Here is an 18,079-nt window from a genome sequence, read left to right as displayed (position 1 = left end):
AACTGGCTCTCTCCCCCCAAACTCACGAGCTAGGAACCGCCTGCCTCCAAAGGGAAACTTCACCTGCCTTTGGAAGATGCTTGTGAGTAAGCTACTCAATCTGATTAGATATTTAGCTGGAAGTATCACAGATGCGTAATCAAAAGGCTACCACAGCCAGACTGTTTGCTCTTTAGGATTTCTAGATATTGCTCTATCCTGTACCCTAGTTTACCCTACCCCCTGTAATCAATAAAGTTCTCCTTTTTGACTGGTGTGGGAGACTTATTGAGGGGTGGGTCTAAATTATGCCTAAGAGACCCCTTAGGTCTGTGGACTAAGGGAGACTTTACTTTTTGCCCCCAGACTTGGGGAAGTACCCCAAGTGCCTGTACTGGGTCCAGTACCCGTAGGACTATTAGGCCTGTGTTTCCCTGAGGATACAGGGCCGAGACAGTCCACTCTTGGGGTGGTGGCGGCACGTTACCCCCAGACTAGCGAGTGTGCTCCAGGGGAGGGGTTGGCCGGACATAAGGCGCCCTAGGGAGGCATTCAGAGCCTGGAAGGTGGTCTGGCGCAGGGAGGTGGGCAGCTCGACACAGGAGCGCCCCCTACTGGCCCGCCTCACATGGTGGAAACAGCGGAGGGATACGAATACCCAGCTGTGTTCCTGAGGTGGGATCTCTGCACCCGCCACACGTGGTGGCAGTGGTGGGATGGTCACAGCACAGAGATTTAAATCACAGTGTCACAGGGCAGAGATTTTTGGGCAGAAACCAAGGTGGCTTTCTGCCTCAGACCCCTCCAGTCACTACAGCTGGCAGTGCCAGGCAGAGGGGATTGTGGTGCAGAACCGAAGGTCATCGTCAGGGCTGTGTGCAGGGGACCTTAGGACTGGATTTCAGGCCAGGATTGATGCTCTGTGGGATTGCTGAGCACTGGACCAACACGAGCAGTAGATGGGGAGTGAGGAGAGGAGTCAGAGGTCTGTGCAGAGGAGGCAGAGCTCCCCAGTGCCTTGTCCCTAGGACACCTGCCAATCTAGGGGGCCTGCCCCAGCCCCCCAAACAGGCTGCAGTGAGGGGCTCTCTGATGAGAGGGTTTGGGTGGAGCTTGCTGCTGACGGAGCCATTTGCGACTGGGGTGTTGGCGAGCAAACAGCAGCCTGCCCGAGAGAGGCCAGCGTGGAAAATGTCAAGATGACTGAGCCGGGCAGGACTGCCTACCTTGCAGGCTCTTGGTTTCAGGTGAGGTGAAACCGGAACTGCCTAAAATAACACGCTGGAGCGTGCACTCCTAGCACACAAACAGCGGGGCCTGACCTACCCCCTGAGCAAATAACCCCCCGGCCCCGCAATCCTCAGCACAGCCCGGCTGTCCCGGCCACCTCCTCTTTTTTCTCCCTCCACAGTCACAGGAGCCCAACTCTGGCTATAGCGCGTGGCCAGAAAGACACACATGCACCTACAAGCGTACTCACATATGCATACAAACGTGTGCATACAAGTACACACCCCTGTACACACCTAAGCATATAAGTATATATATACCACATGCACATACAAGCACACACCCCCATACACACATATGCCTACAAACATATGTATGCCGCACATGCACATACAAGTATGCACCCCTGTACACACATATGCACACAAACATATGTACACCGCACATGTACTTACAAGTACACACCCACCATACACACGTAAGCATACAAACATATGATTGTATACCACATGTGTGTACAAGTACACACCCCCATACACACATATGCCTACAAACATATGTAAGCCACCCATGCGTGTACGAGTACTCACCCCTGTGCACACATATGCATACAAACATATGTACACCACATTTGTGCATACAAGTACACACTCCATACACATCAAAGCATACAAACATATGTACAACATATGTGCGTACAAGGACACACCCCATATACACACATTCCTACAAACATATGTATGCCACACATGCACATACAAGCACATACTCCCATACATACATATGCATACAAATATATGTACCCCTGCATGCAAATACAAGCGCACACACCCATATACACATATACACACACACAGGGGCTGAGCAGAGCTCTCCAGCTCACAGCACTGCCATGCCAGGCTCAAGTTTTGGCAGAGCCAGGTGAGGGCAGGGTCAGGATGCGGCCTGTGCTGAGTACAGAGCCATGTTAGCCCAAGGGAGCTGATGGGATGAGCCCTCCTCTGCCCCTTCCTCCAGAGGTCCTGGGGGTGCCCTCCTGAATGGCACCTCTCTGGACTAGGCAGCAATGGGTCTTTCTCAGCAGTACCCCTCAAGTACGTATCATCTGCTGACACCTTCCTCCCAAAGGCATGAAGATGACAAGTGAGAACACACATCACGATTACTCTGGAGTAACTTAGCCTGGCTTGCACACTGTAGTAACTCTAGTCTGTAGCGAGGAGCCATGATGGGGCCAGCTCTGCCAGGCTGAATGTCTGCAGTAGGCGCTATCATAACGCCTGGCTGTTCGGTGTCAGGGGACCTGGTTTGCACCGAGATGGGTGCTACCCTGCAATGAAATGGATTTAGGGCCACAGGCACACAACTGCTGCATCGGTATAACTTACCCTGGTGTGTAGCTAGTCCTCACTTACCGGGAGGGAACTTTACCCCAGAGGGGAGTGACTTCAAATGACGTAGGGGTGTGTGCACTGCTCTGCTTACTACAGAGTAAAGTCAGTTTGCTCCGGATCAAATGTGCTGTGTGGCTGCACACACTGCTCTGCCTTTCCAGCAGTGCTGGCTCTGGTCCTCTGCTTTGAGTCCCTGGATGTGCGAGTCCTTTCACTAGGAGAACACGGTGCACCGGGAAGGGCTATGTCCTGAGCAGCGTCTGGCTGGTGTGATGGAGGGAAGGTTTTGCGGGTGGGGAGTAGTGAGGAGACTGTCATCTCCCTGCAGCACCATACCTAGACTCCTGATGGCCCCAGGCCAACTTTTAATATCAGGCCCACCTTCATCAGAGATAATGATGATAATACAAATTACCATTTTTGGGCCCCCTGGGTGGCCGTCTGGTTTGCCCATGCCTGAGTCCAGCCCTGTCTCCCCAACATTTCCAATGCCATAGGAGACACTGGAGGGAGGGAAAGCTGCTCCAAACAGTACAAAGTGCTGCCAGACTCAGTCTCCCCAATACTTTTACACCATCCTGACTGGGCAAGTAGTCCTCTGCTCCATGTGCCCTGTCCCAGGTTAGCAGCTTGCCTGGCAAGAGGATAAAAGCCTGCTACTGCTGTCCTACATGGGGTTTCTTCAGGCGGGCAAGAAGCATGACCCCGTGCCCACCACGCTGGAGCGTGACCCTGTGCCCAAAGTTGGGCTCAGACCTCCACCGGCCACCCGGATGCTTGATCCCGGCACCAGCCCTGCACCCTGCAGCCAACAGGCCTGCTGCTCAGGCTGCTTTTTCCTCCGCAGGTTGAGGCGTAAACAAGGTGCCTGCACGGTCTGTGCCCCGAGCCGAGCACGCGCTCAGCTAACCGCAGCACACGACCTGCGACCAGGCAGCCAGCGACACCTAATAGCGCCGATACCTTTTTTTTAATTCTGCCACTGAGGCAGGGTGGAAAAAGTGAGCCAGAGGCAGGGCTGCCGGTATCTTACGGGAAAGCGAGAAACAAAACTGCTGACTGAGTTCCCACTTCGCCCCAGCACTATCTCCCCACCGCTGCCTCCCGAGCTCGCCTTTTCTGATGCGGTAGGCAAATATCGTCTGGGCCGGCTAGTAGAAGCAAGTGGCAGATTCTTATCTGGGCTCTTTCATTCTGATTCCTCGTACGCAGCCTGCCCCTTACAAAGTTTTTGGAGTCTCTGAAGTTTGGTTCGTGCTACGAGCCCTACTGACCTGATTCTGCAGAAGCTGTTCCCACCACGGAAAGGCTCTTCACATGAGTAAAGCAATGCTGAGGTTGCAGGCCCCATGCAGGAATTGTTTTATGAAAGTGTTTGACGTTTCGCTAAACTTTGAGGCAAGCAAAAAAAACAAAGAAAAAACCTGCCGTGGAGGGTATTACCTCTGCGGGGCATATTAGTCACAACCACGCTTTTCCTACGGAGCAGATATCTTGCTATCTGTTTCCAAGCCCTTCGCTGCTGCTCCAAGCTCAGAGCGGTCTCAAGCTCTCAGGCGTTTCTGTCTCCTTTCGGTTTTGGTTTCTGTGCAACGCAGGCGCAGTTTAATTCAGTTTAAGTTGCTTCTGAAAGGAAAAGTTAGCTTGAAAAGTGAGGCCCAAGGCATCGGGTTTGGACCTGAGCAGAGCCCTCCCAACAGGCCTGGGCTGTGGCATTGGATCCGGGGTCAGATTGGACCTGGCGTATTGGATCAGGCTCAGATCTGTGCTGTGGCATTGGAGCCGGGGTCAGATTGGACCTGGCGTATTGGATCAGGCTCAGATCTGGGCTGTGGCATTGGATCAGGGTCAGATCTGGGCTGTGGCATTGGATCCAGGATCAGGTCTGGGCTGTGGCATTGGATCCGGGGTCAGATTGGACCTGGTGTATTGGATCCAGGGTCAAGTCTGGGCTGTGGCATTGGATCCGGGGTCAGATTGGATCTGGCGTATTGGATCAGGGTCAGACCTGGGCTGTGGCACTGGATCCAGGGTCAGATTGGATCTGGCTTGCAACATCCAGCCTTTAAAATAAGCAGGGGAATAAACACAACAAAGATACCCAGAACTTAGGCAGGGTTAAAATATCAACGGTCCTGGGCAAGCACCCATTTTTCATCCCTGAAATGCAAGACGTGGTCTAAAGATGGCAAAGCATGCTGCTCTCTGTGTGAATGAATTGTCCTAGATACCATGAGAGATCAGGGCACAATGGACCCTGATAATTGTGGGGCACTGTGGACCACAATAACTTCCAAGTTGCAGGCCTGGCGTGAACTAGCAAAGTGGCATTCAATGCCTCCCTTTCCACACCAATGCCTGCATGCATTTGAAAATCATATTAAGGTAAATAAGAGTTTTGCAGTCTTGGTGCCTCCTAGAAGAGCAAGATATTTGTTCTCTCCTCTGCCAGTGCCTGGCTTGATTGGGACAGGCTCCTACCAGACATTCAATCATGCTAGAAAGTTTAAAACCTCAAATGCAAGTAGGAATTTACAGAGGGGAAGGGGGGGGAAAAAGCCATCGTCACAGCATGTTTCTTATTTGTCTATTTAAATAAACATTTATATACAAGAGAGCTTTTCACACAGTGCTCAGAAAAGCCCCCAGCATGATACAGTACACAGAAAGCACTGTCTTCTCCTGCCCACTGCATCCAGCTAACCGGACTGATTTCAGCTGGGTGGATTTTCTGTGGGGGACAGGAGAGCATCTCAGTGTTGCAGCTGGTTTTGTACTGCACCCATCAGCATGAATTTGCAGGTTTCTCCCAAAGTTGTGATTTCTTAGTAGGTTCAAACCCAACGGGGAGTTTGAAAGGGGGAAGTGTGTGCGCAGTTTGGCCTGATGGGCAGGAACCAGGGGATGGCATATGGTGGCAGGGGGGACCGGAGGCTAGGCTGGATGGAAGGGCATTGTCAGAGCCATGGGTGGGGACAAACGGAGGCACATCAGAAGTGTGTGGGGAGCTGGGACTGTCTGGAATAGCCAGAGGGGCTCAGCTGCTTAATCTGCTCACCTCCAAGCCCAGGGACCTGCAAGATGGTGAATAAGGCAGGGGTTGGCTCATGTCTCCACCCTCCACTGCATTACCTTCCCCCATCCTTCAGATCCAGCTTGGCCATCACCAAGCTAATACATGGGGGGGGGGGGCGCCAAGGCTCTTTACAGAGCCCAACACCACTGCCCAAATGAGGTAACTTCCAATATATGACTCTACCTTCCCTCCCCACCTCCTCGGATGATCCCATCACGCAGCCAGGCAGTGCAAGAAACCAAGGATGGGGAATCCGTGGCTCTAACCTCCTTCCTCCCAGGCCATTCATCCAGTTCCAACTGCATGTTTTCACTAGCAGCGAACAACTGTCTATGATCTGCCGAAGGCGTTTAGGAACTGGATGATACCTGGAGGGCCAGAAAAAAGCCCCAGTCACTACCCTCAGTGGAAGAAGGTGTGCCAAGATCTGGCACACTTCTAGCACACCACGTGTACAAATAGTGCGACCAGGACCACCAGGCCTTGCTGTCCAAAAGCCTCTGAGGAGGATGTAGAGATAAGGTGCAATGGAAGAAAAAAGCTGGATGGACTCCCGACCAGTCAGCAGGGCTGTAGGTGGGTCTGGCAGTTCCTCTGGTGCTGGTTTCTCTTCCCCCGCTCCGGGGTTATGGGCTTCTCCTCAGGGAAGACGATGGTGGCATATTCTGTCTGGTCGTGCTGGGCCGTCTCCCCAGGGGCCAGCGGTTTCTCGTCCCTCTGAAACTCTAACACCCCGTAATCCACGGTGGACTCAGTCACCACCACGGTCTTGTCTCCCTGCAGCAAAACAGGAGGAGGAACCACTTTGACTAAGTCACGTCCATGTGTGATTAGGTCTTGCAAGTGCCCCACCCCACCACACCCACACACACACACACATCCAGAAATGTATTGGCGCTCAGATCAGAAGGGACCACTATAATCCTCCAGTCTCACCTCCCATTTAACAGACCCAAGAACCACAGCCAGTAATTCCTGTATCAAGCCCCAACTGTCTGTGCAAGCTAGAGGACTTCTTTTCAAAAAGCATCTTATTGATACTTTGAGCTGGCAAGAGATGGACAACCCATTGCAACCCTTGGACAAGCCTGGGACAACCCATCGCAAGCCTCTCGTTGCCTTCACTTAAAAAAATGCGTGCCCTATTTCGAGTCTGAGTTTGTCTGGTTTCACCTTCCAGCCAAAGGATCTTGTTAGGCCTTTTGCTGGTAGTCTGAAGAGCCAAATACTGTCAGAAATCTCTTCCCCAATGCCTGGGACTGCCAGACTGAGATCAGGTTCACTTCTTACCCTTTGCTTTGATGAACTGACTGAGCATCTTTAGTCTCCTCCTGAAAAAGCATCCTTCAAGAGCAACCCAGCTCTACCAAGTCAGGAAGGCTGCAGCCAAAGGATCTCGTGCTCTGCTCCCAGGAGCTCTCAGAGCAGCAGATCTGGCCAGTAACTGGAGGGGAGACCTCCATCGGATAACTGGGAGCTGTTAGGGATGTTGCAGGGAGCCCTGTTCCCTCCAAGTGAGCGTTTGCCCCAGTGTGGCACTAGGACATAGCATGACATTAGGATGTTCTCATACAATATGCAACCAAGGTGCATGGTCCCATGATGCTTCTGTCCAAAGCTGGGACATTGATCCAGCTGTCCTGGCCAAATTCCTTCTCAGATAATTATATTCATGCACTGTTAAACTGTGCACACATTTCCCTCCCTCCTATCTCTGCCCATTGCCTTCCTAACCTCCACTCATTTGCATTTTCACAGATCTGTTTGTTGTAAATTAGCTTCTTTTTTGGAGAACACATAACACCAGCAGAGTCTCCCTATGCTTGGCAAAGGGTGTTTGGGCCTGAAAGCTTGCAAAGACATTTTTTCCAGATATGTAGTTGGTGTAATAAAAGATATCACATCTACCCAAAGAACCTTGCCTGCCTATGTCCTTAGACCAACGCGGCTACAACCAACAACCTGGTTAGACTGACAATTTTCCATCTCAGAGAAGCATTTGCTGCAAGGCTTATAGAGAAAGGGATACTTTGGCTCACAAGATACCATATAAATATCCAGTGAAAATATTACATTGCATTAACAGCAGGAACAGTCACAATGGCATAGCTGCAACACAAGGTGCTTTTTCTGCATCTTAGCATCTTTCAGTTTGTCTGGGTCTAGCTTGCCAGTACATTTGGCCCCAAGTGCCAGGCTGCCCAGGTCCTGGTCTTTTTTCCAGTTATGGGTGAGAAGCCATGAACTTGCAGAGCTCTGCTGACTGCCATGACTGTGGTGGAGATGCTTTTTCCCCTGGTGACATCCCAGGGGTGTGCAGCCCAGGGCGAGTGACGGGAAGCTTACCTTCAGTGCATTTCCACTCTGTGGTTTTGGCTCTTCTGCAAAGCAACACATTTGGTTAGTACACACGCACATGGCAAGATAGAGCAAACAGCACAGCAGCTAGCAGGGTCACCCGCCTTAGCCCGACAGCTCCCTGCAAACCCGAGAATAGCGCTAGAACCACTCAGCACCCCCCACCCCCCAGAGCATTTCCTGAGATCATGCTGTGGGCTGTGCCAATATATGCAGAGCTATAAAGACTCCCCACTTTGGGCAAAGAAATTTTATTCGAGGAAGCATGGGATGCAGGGTCACCCCTGCCATAGGAGACCTGAGTGAATTCAGCCCTTCAACCCAGCAGAATGAAGGCCCACGATGGGGAGAAAATTGATGTGTTTTTCAACCCTCAAGGTCCTTTCATGGCAAGAGACCTAGACCCTATTCTCCTTTATTCAGGTCCTAATATCACAAGCATCCCTGGGGTATTGGAGAGCCTGGATGATCCCAGCATGGGGTGGAAGTGCCCGCTTCCAAGAGGGCTGCTGGAAATGGCAGGCTGAAATCCACTTGGCACTAGCAGCACCTTTTTTGGGCTACATGCACCTCAGTGCAGCAGCTAATATTCTCCCCATCTAAAGGAGAGACTGCTTGATAAACCCACAAAAAGGTCAAGCAAATATGACCCAGGCCGGATAGCTTGGCTTGTCGGCCACAGGGGTATGGGTCCACACTGAGTAGGGACTGGGCAAGGTGGGCCAGAGGAGCCGGGCAGCCTTGGCCTCAGGCAGGCTGAACAGCCAGGACCTGTTCTGAGACAACACGGCAATAAATGCACATATCTGCCCTCGTGGCCATCTCTGACACCTACTTCAACCATCTCCCCAGGCCAAAGGCTGAGCTGGCTTTGGCTGCAAAGAGGGAGAAGGCAGCAGGTGTCCACTGCCCTATCCACCCTGCCTCAACGTACTTCCTCGCCTGTGCGTGATGAGGAACAGCAGGTAGCTGAAGAGAAGCAGCAGGGCCAAGGTGGTGACAATCAGGCCAACAATGAGCAGAACTTTATACAGATCCCCGGGGTAGGGTTCGCTCAGGATCTCATCAGGAATGTCTGTGGTGTTCCCATCCATCACAGCTTCTGAAATCAGTCAATACAGGAAAGGATTAGACTATAAAAGATGCTGTCAAGTCTCTGTATAAATATAAAGGCATTCAGGTCACCTTCCCAGGTGCTAGGCAGAGAGCAAGACCTTGACATCACTTCAGTCTCTCGTGGGCCCTTTGGCTGCAAATTTTAAAGGCATTGAGGGGAACCCAAATCCCAATGAACTCCAGCCCATGGCAGGAGGTGTTTCTGACTTGGGCCAGCCATTTGGGTGGAGGTGGACTTCACCCACGGCTTGCGAGAGCTGGAACGGGGGTGACACATCACAGTGCTCTTGATGAAATCTTCCGATTTCTATCTCCACCATGCCACCCACTCAGTCCAACCCTCTCCTATTGTTCAGTCTCCTGTTTCATTTGAACAAAAGACAGGCAAGGGAAAGGAAAAAAAACCCACCCCTTTTTACCTAAAATGAGCTAATTCCCTCCATTCTATTTGCAATGCAAAAACTAGTGGCCACTTACATATAAAAACCAATAGTCCTATTCAGGTAGGAAAAACACCTAAAGCCTTTGAATCAAACATGCCCCCTTGAGATACAGGCTACCTCTATCACCTGTTTCTAAATAGCAGGCTGTCAGGACCATGTCTCACTGCCAATCATCAGCCATGTATTGCTGGTGGACATTTTTTTTTTAAGGATTCAGCTGAAAATAGAAATGTTGAAAATGTTTCTGTTTCTCAGGGCACCCAATGAACCTTTTTGGGGGAAAAAAAATTCTGCAGTTTTTCCAAACTGAACCAGTGAACCCCCTGCTCCCACCCTTATTTTCTGAACACCGTATTTTCAGAGCACCAAAAAAATCCCCCATGTATGGCAAACAAAACATGTCAAGAAACACATCAGTAACAGTTTCTATAACATCTTTGATACAAACCTTCCCTGGAAAGCATGAAAAAGCCAACAGATATTCACATGTTGGGACTGTAGCAAAAAATGCCCCCAAAAAGGAAAAAGTGATTTTGTGGGAAAAATGTCATTTGGTTGTAAAAGAAATGTATTGCACACTCCACTATTGGGCCATCTGGCCCATAGCATCGAGCTCTTCAGGCATTTTCCTCTGGGGCTGAGCTGGTTTCTTCATCATGTAAATTTCACCCTGTCAGTTGCACAATGTCAGTTTCATAACGTCAGTTTCACAGCTGCTGTAGCACAGGTTGGGATCAGGGATTGAACACAAGCCCATTGTAACACAAAGGAGAAAAATCAAGGGATAGATCTTACAGTGCTGGTTAACAGCCACAGTGTGTTAGGAGGCACACAGCGGTGATCAAGGGTTTATTCCAGCTGCTGCAGATAATTGGCTGTGCTGGGAAAGTAACATAACAAAATATCCATGGTGGGCTGCTGGATTACCGTGATCTACTTATATACATGTAAATATAGATGTATACATACATAGGAGCCTACTCATGCAGATGGTACTTGACACATGCCAACGTTTCAGTCGCTGGAGTGAAAGCACCCACAAACGTGCTTTCACTTCACGAGGTGAACATGCAAGAACCTGCCCCAGCACCTATTTCTGATCTTAATTAAGTTCGCCTCCTGGAAATAGAGTTGCAAATGTCTAAGCTTCCCTTGAGCATGACTGCACTTCAAAGCAGAGCTACTTACTGTTTTTGCCTTGGATGAGAAAGCACATATCACAGAATCTAACCCCAAAGTGCCATCATCCCAGGCTGGAGTCTTTGGGTGCTAGGCTATAATAAATAGTTGGTTGGGAAAACGAGGGTTGGCATGTAGTCTGAAGACCAGAGAGCTAAGGTTTCGACTGGCATGAGTGGAAATGCATTCTCCAGCCAAAAATTGTCACCAGTCTTAGCAGCACACATGCTAAGCAGGCTTCGTATGGTATTAAGACATGAAATAAATGGGGAATATAGCACATGCCGACAACCCTGTAATGAGTCTTTAGATCAGTGGTCCTCAGCCTTTTCTAGACTCCACGCCCCCCTCAGATGATGGCAGCTCTTTGTTTTTACTCACTCTTGGACTACAGAAAAATAGTAGGGCATCTTTTCTGTTGCAAAGAACTCAGAAAGACCACCCCTATGGATTTCTATTTGAGATCTCTGGGTTTATCTCATGAATCAAGCTCGTAAACCTAGCAGCGCTCACAATGTGGGGCAGCCCATGACACCCTTGAAAGGATCTCAAGGTGCTGTGGCACCCTGGTTGAGAATCACAGCTTTAGATTCACTGCATGGGCACCACAGACCCTCGAAATGCTACGGAAACAGCGGCATGGACAGACCTCAGATTCTGCCCCTCCAAACACACAAGTCCCTACCCCTCAAGCTCAGGGAAAATCTCTACAGCAGGGGTGGGCAAAATAGAGCCCGCAGCCTGTATCCGGCCGACCAACTGATTGGGTCCAGTCTGCAGGCAGGTGCCTGCCAATTGAATGCATCTGTCCCGCGGCTGCCCCAGCAGCGCTACGCATAAGGCCAAACCAGGCCCGCTCCTGATCCCACCCAGGGCAGCCTGTGCCCACTGGTCCCAGCCCCAACCAGTGCACACAGCTTCCCAGTGGGGCTGCTCCCGGTGCAGACGCCCAGGTACCACTCAGTTCCCCCTGCCTCCAGCGAGTCCTCCCCCTCCTGCCCCTGCCATGCCACTCCAGGCGGTGGGAGAGATTTTATTTTGAGCTATCATGCAAATGCCTCTATACGCATGACTCAAAAAAAGCATAAATAAAGACCAACCTTCTTTTTGGAAAGAAAATTAAAATATGCTAGGGTAGATGTTTGATGTTTAGTACACGATTTGTTTCTTTTATCTCTGATTTGTTCAAATGATATCTTCCGAAAGATTTCACGTGCGCAGCCCTCACAGCTCACCAAAACTCGTTAAGCGGCCCTCCAGCCGGTTGTTGGAGCAACAATTTGTGAATAATAAGCTGATTATTAAGAGCAACAATTCATTAATTGCTGCTGTTAATGAATTGCTCTCATTGAATTGGTGGTTCTTTCCAGCTGAAATAATTGCCGTCTGCAAGGTTTTGGGGCAGAAGGCCAAAAACACCCCAACCTCCACTTGTAAGATGTTGACATGCCAGGGGTGGACAGTGCGAGAGCTACAAAGGGCCTGATCCTTGTCGTGGCAGCTCAGCCCCGACAACTTCCCCGCCATCCACCCTGAGGTGTGCATGCCAAGCAAAATGCCTTTGTGTGCCATGCTCCGGGGGCTGCCAACCTCTGCTCTAGAGAGTGGACAGATGTAACAGTTATACCAACATTATACTACCCAGGTATTAGCTGTCCCAGTATAATCCATAGATCTTTCTACTCCTATATGGGTATAATGGAGCTAAACTGCTGTAACTTTAAACATGTTTCATTCAGGTTTACCCTTACCTTGAGCTAGCAATATAGGAGTGGACAGGCATAACAGTTATTGAACCTGCAGATGCATTTTCTAGAGCAGCAAGGCCATTTCCCATTTCAAACCCTTTTCAAATTACACCTGCCTGCAGCCTCTGCTAGCAACGCAGGGCCAATTCCCTGCAGCTGCGATCCCGTTCAGTAGAGGGTAACCACAGCCAGAGACCCAAGACACTTCATGACCGTATCTTTGAAACAAACCTGTCACTGTGAGCATGGACCGGTTGCTTTCTATCACTTTGTGAGATGGAGAGAAAGTTATCAGCCCGCAGAAGTACAAGCCTGTGTCATTCTTCTGCAGGTTCAAAAGTTTCATCTCAATCGCAGATGGGTGGTTGATGAGGTGGTATTTTGCTGTCTTGATGCCTTTCTTATTCCCTTGAAGCCCAGCAATTTTTAGGGATTGGGTGCCATTGGTTGCTTTGTACCAGTTCAAGTTATCATCCAATGCTTGGAAGTTTCCCCTGGAAATGTTGCAGAAGAAGGAGGCGGTGTCCCCTTCGTGTCTGACTAATGCCGGTGGATGAAAAGTCACTGTTTCAGAGACAAAAAAAGAACAGGGCTCAGTTACCAGCCAACTCACTGATCTGCCTCATGGGAACATTTCACAGTGGCCTCTTGCTAAGGGTCCTGGAGATCCCAGTCTTAAATGAAGGACTGCATTGTATAGGGAGCTATAAAAAAGAGAAGACCACAGACAGCCCTTGACCAGTGTGCGTGCGGACACAGCTTTGGCCTTAATTACCTACCCACTCTTAGAAGCAGATGGAAGGATGTGGCCAATGGATGTGGTATATACCCATGGACTCAAACCGTGCTTCAGCCTGGTTAACACTGTCTGTGTTAGATCAAAGAAAGTGCAACTCATCCCAGTGTCTCCTGCTCTGAGGAATCAGAATTTGTGCTAGAGGCGATATCTTTTATTAGACCAACTAGATGTTTGCAAAAAAAAAAAAGTCTTTATTTGAAAGCTTTTGGGCAAAGGCGCCCTTCTTTAGGCATAGGAGATAAGATTGTAAAAGCTCTCCGGCACTTGGAAGCCCTGCCTAGGAGGCCACCTCCAATCTCTGGCCTGTGCCTCAGGGGAGGGTGGGTAAAGCCCTGTGGTGCTTAAAGGGGCTGGCACGGGTTCATTCATGGTGATTGTTTTATTCAAGCACAAAAGCGGATGGAGTCTGAGTACTCTGCTTAAATGCACAGCAGCACCCAGACCTTACAGACAAAACCTTTGGTATCTGGGATAATCCTTCCTTTGGATATTACACAGCCTGTGCATTTTGCCTCTTAACTTTCTAACATTTTTAGTAATACTAGGACCACACAAAGCCTAAGAGAGTGACAAAAGATGCAGCTTCCCTCCAGATTTAGAGACCAACAGACTCCTTATTGGGCGTGTCTACACATGCACAGTAACTGAAATTGCTGCGTAGTACAGGTGAACGTCTACATGTGCATGCCCATACTGCGCAGTAAATATAGCGACTTATGCCAACTTGAGTGTAAATTTGAGACCTGCATCATGCACATATCCTATTTACGCTCAATTAGTTACTGCGCCGTAACGCACGTGTAGATGCCTTAGTGTGCAGTGACAGTGTGTGTGTGGACTGACTTGGGACTAGCTTTAGTCCCAAGTCAGTCCACACACAGCATTAATGTGCTTTAATTCTGGCATGTGTAGACACCAGCCTATTCCAACTTACTGTGCAGTAAATTTAAGCTGGCGCAAATGCACATGTAGACATGCCCACTGAGTAGCAACTGGGCTCTTCTGAAAAGCTGGTCCCAACTCTAGGAGCTCAGTGCTTGCAAGCCTGTCCCTAAGAACATCACAAGGACCTTGGCTTGAGCTAGAACTCACTGCCCCATACAGCTCCTGTTCCCTGAATGTGGCAGGTGAGACATATAAAATCATTAGTTACTTTTACAAATCTGGGCCTGAATTAAAAGGTGTCTGCGTGACCTGTTGTCTCTGCCTCCTGGATTGGAAGTTGTATGCAGCAGGGGCTGTATCCTTCTGGAGGTACTGAACAAAGAGACAAAGTCTCTGTGACTTAACTCCCTTGAAATCAAAGGAATGGTTAAAGCCAGACCCTGAGCTAAACAAAGAGCATTTTGGCATCAGTAATAACTGTTCCATTCAATATGGTACCGAGTCAAATTCTGTTCTCAGTTCCCCACAATTAGCCCCAGAGGAACTTCCAACCTGCCTGTGTCTTGTATGAAAATTAGGAACTATTGTTATTATATGTTAGTCATCATTTCTCTGACTCTGCTCCTGAGAGTCAGCAAGTGAAACCAATACACGGGTGAAATGCACAGCGGTGATTCACAACAGGGTGTGCGCAGGAGTAGCAAGCCCATCCTCAGCCTCATCACATTCACTGCCTGCCTGCAGTGGCTCACGCTGCTAACTGGACAGATAAGATGCTTGTGTCTCATCTGTCACCCTGCTGTGCTTCTTGCCATAGCTGGCCCTGCAGTCTTTTGTGTTGTAGCCACACCATCCATATAGTAGCCACAGAGAGTGATGCCTTCACTTCAAGATTCAGGGTCTGTGGCACCCTTCTCCAGCTCGCAGAATGAATGCTGACTTCAGCTGCAAAGATGTGGTCAAACACAATGGGAAGTGGGTGATGTGACAACCTTGCTGTGTCCCCACTGAAGGGTGCAAACAAGTGATGTATCAGAGTTAGGCAGGCAGACAGACTTGACACAGATATGCATTATGGACGGGGCTTGCAAAGTGCTCCGTGGTGCCCTGCTACAGGCAGAGGAACACAGGGCTGGAAGGGGTCTCCCAAGCTATCACATCCAAGCCTCTTCAAGGGAACTGATCTCTAGAACATGCTGCTTATTCCCTCCGATGATCAGGTCTTTGCCAGGTGCCAAGTTGGTGCCTGCATTTCCCATGCACTTTTGAACACCTTGTCCTACCATGTGCTACTGCTCCCATCCCTACCTCCCATGTCTGTCTCATCCACCTGTTGCATCTTGTCCTGAACTAGACTGTAGCCTGTCTGGGGTGGGGACTGTCATGGTACTATCTTCACAATGGTTAGCATCTTGATTCTTCATTGTGCCCATCCTGGACATTTCTGAAATAACATCCCCCTATTACCACGATCCCTCCAGCGTTCAAGATTTCTGGGGGAACACGGTCACTAAGGAGGGGCTAACTTAGACATGTGTTTGGAAAGTTATCACCTTAGAAAGAGAGAATCACAGAAAATGAGTGCTGGAAAGGACCTCAGGAGGTCTCATCTAGTCCAACCCCCTGCTCCAAACAGGACCAGCCCCAACTCCATCATCCCAGCCAAGGCTTGGTTTACCCGGGTCCTCAAAACCTCTGAGGATGGAGACTCCACCACCTCTCTGGGTAGCCTGTTCCAGTGCTTTACTACCCTCCCAGTGAGAAAGTTTTCCCCCAATATCTAACCTAAACTTCCCTTCTTAGGATTATAGAATCACCCTGCTTCACCCGGCTTATCATAGAGCCAAATTTCCAATCGCCAAAATGCTGCTGCACAAAATCCCAGCCCATCACAAGCAGCTGGAATTATTTCCCTCCATTTCTATTGTAATTGAGCTCCATCTTTCCTTGCACTTTCAACTGAATCTTTTCAACCCCATGGAAAGGAAGAACCCACAAGGAAGCGCTTTAAACATTAACGAATGGCAAACCCCATATTTCACTGCTATCCTCTGCACACTGTGTCTGGCCAGCCTTTGTAATCATAAAATCATAAAAAAGGAGGGGGGAAGGGAGCTCAGGAGGTCACATCTAGTCCAACCCCCTGCTCCAAGCAGGACCAGCCCCAACTCCATCATCCCAGCCAGGGCTTTGTCAATGCATCTCTCCTACTTGTGGCCCTCATTCCTTGCCAACTTCTTAGGGCGCAATATTGCCAACTTTGTCAGGCCATGCTCTGTACTCCTCTCTGGTGAGTACAATGCATCTGCAATATGACCTGCAAGATGACCGAGTGTCTGAGAGGGCCGACTGTGTAGGCTACATTCTGATCTCCTACCATTTATATTTGCATCCACGTACTTTGTGCAAATAGCCTGTTCCTTTGTGGTTAAAACTAGACTCCGCTTTTCTCTTTTCTGTCCTCCTTTGATAAGCCAATTATAACTTCCCACCTTCTTTTTATGAGTGTTTCTAAAAAACCCTTGGTGTAGTTCTTGTTCCACTCATTACTGCCTACATGCTACTTGCTGTTGCCTGTCTAATGATTTACATGCATTAGGAGTCTATTTGTCACTTGGCTTCCTTAACTCAAGCCATGATCCAGTCAATCTGTCTTCTCGCTGTCACATAATTTCAGGGTCCTGTTCCATGACACAGTCATCGTTGCCATCACTATGCCCTAATCCCTAAGGACATGTACAGAGCACAGCACGCCATAAACAGCTATGCCTGTTTGCTCAGAGAGAGAAAGAGCCTCCTGGTTAATCCTACTCCTCCGCAGGAGCACATTTTGAATGAGTAGGATGATTATTATTAACAAAGAAAATGTTGTCTTCATCAAGCATCGCTAAACCCCTCATTAACAGGATGATTAATGTGTCTAAATCTGGACAGACCGCCCCTACAGATAGGAGGGGGAGTCAAATCATCATTAAATCACAGATTTATAGAAATCCAAGACTGGAAGGGACCTGAAAAGATCCTCTATTCCAGCTCCCAACCCCCTGCCCTGAGGAAGAGTTTGTCTGGCCTATTCCTAAAAACCTCCAGTGAAGAAGATTTTGCAGGCTCCCCTGGTAACCTGTTCTGGAGTTTTGTTGCACTTGCAATTAGAAAGCTTCTTCCCATTATCCAAACCACAAATGCTTTGCTGCCAGGAAGGCTGATGTCTTCTATTCCTGCTATCTTCTGCTGTTGCCGAGCTAGAAGCCTGAATCCTGCCTCTTTGAGCACAAGGGAAAAGACATAGCCCTGGGAGCAGGCAGCAAGCTAGGAATAGTCACCATCATCTGGGTATATGAGGCTGGTAGGAACTAACTCTTGCGCATCCCTGATACCTGTTGAAACTCAGACTTTTATTAGGGTCAGGTGTTCAGTGTCAAGTTGGCCCAACTCTCCTAATGCTCTTTTAATTATGCCTGGGTGTCTTTGTGAATAGTTTCCTGATCAATGGCCTTTTTCAATGAGTGCCTCCTGTAAAATGTCACATAGCTGCTGGTATAATGCAGTGCCCGGCTGGTATTTCTTCCCATCCTTCCTCCCGTACCCACAGGGAACAAGCAACCACTCTCCTCTTCATCACGAAAGGATAAGGACATCACAAAGACAGCCCTTACCCACTCCCCTGGGACTGCCAGCCAGTGTTTCCAAGGCAGCATGGAGATCTGCCCACTAGGACCTGGCCTGAGGTCACCATGTCCTTTCCCTTCAGCTTCTGTCCTCTTCTGAGCTCTCCTACAGCACATTGCAATGAAGTGAAACTTTTTTTATTTTCTTCTTCACCTGGATAATATAGTGCTACCTCCCCAACCCAACCCAACCCAACCCAACCC

General features: G+C 49.3%; 1 protein-coding gene across 1 annotated transcript in view; it reads right to left on the bottom strand.

Moving 5' to 3' along the window:
- Positions 1-5,183: 5,183 nt before the first annotated feature.
- LOC109288094 (programmed cell death protein 1-like) overlaps positions 5,184-18,079 on the bottom strand; it is a 21,295-nt gene continuing 8,399 nt past the window's right edge. Inside the window, exons 2-5 of the mRNA XM_019503465.1 lie at positions 12,755-13,087; positions 8,972-9,139; positions 8,026-8,060; positions 5,184-6,456 (exon numbers count right to left, since the gene is read on the bottom strand). Of these exons, the coding sequence (XP_019359010.1) occupies positions 6,241-6,456; positions 8,026-8,060; positions 8,972-9,139; positions 12,755-13,087 (752 nt within the window). The 3' untranslated portion in view covers positions 5,184-6,240. The remainder of the gene's footprint in view (positions 6,457-8,025; positions 8,061-8,971; positions 9,140-12,754; positions 13,088-18,079) is intronic.

Source organism: Gavialis gangeticus, unplaced genomic scaffold (genome assembly GCF_001723915.1).
Source record: "Gavialis gangeticus isolate Ggan-Ray unplaced genomic scaffold, GavGan_comp1, whole genome shotgun sequence".
In the NCBI taxonomy this organism is placed as follows: domain Eukaryota; kingdom Metazoa; phylum Chordata; order Crocodylia; family Gavialidae; genus Gavialis; species Gavialis gangeticus.
Note: the sequence above shows the minus strand (reverse complement) of the source record. Positions and strands in the feature narration are given on the sequence as shown.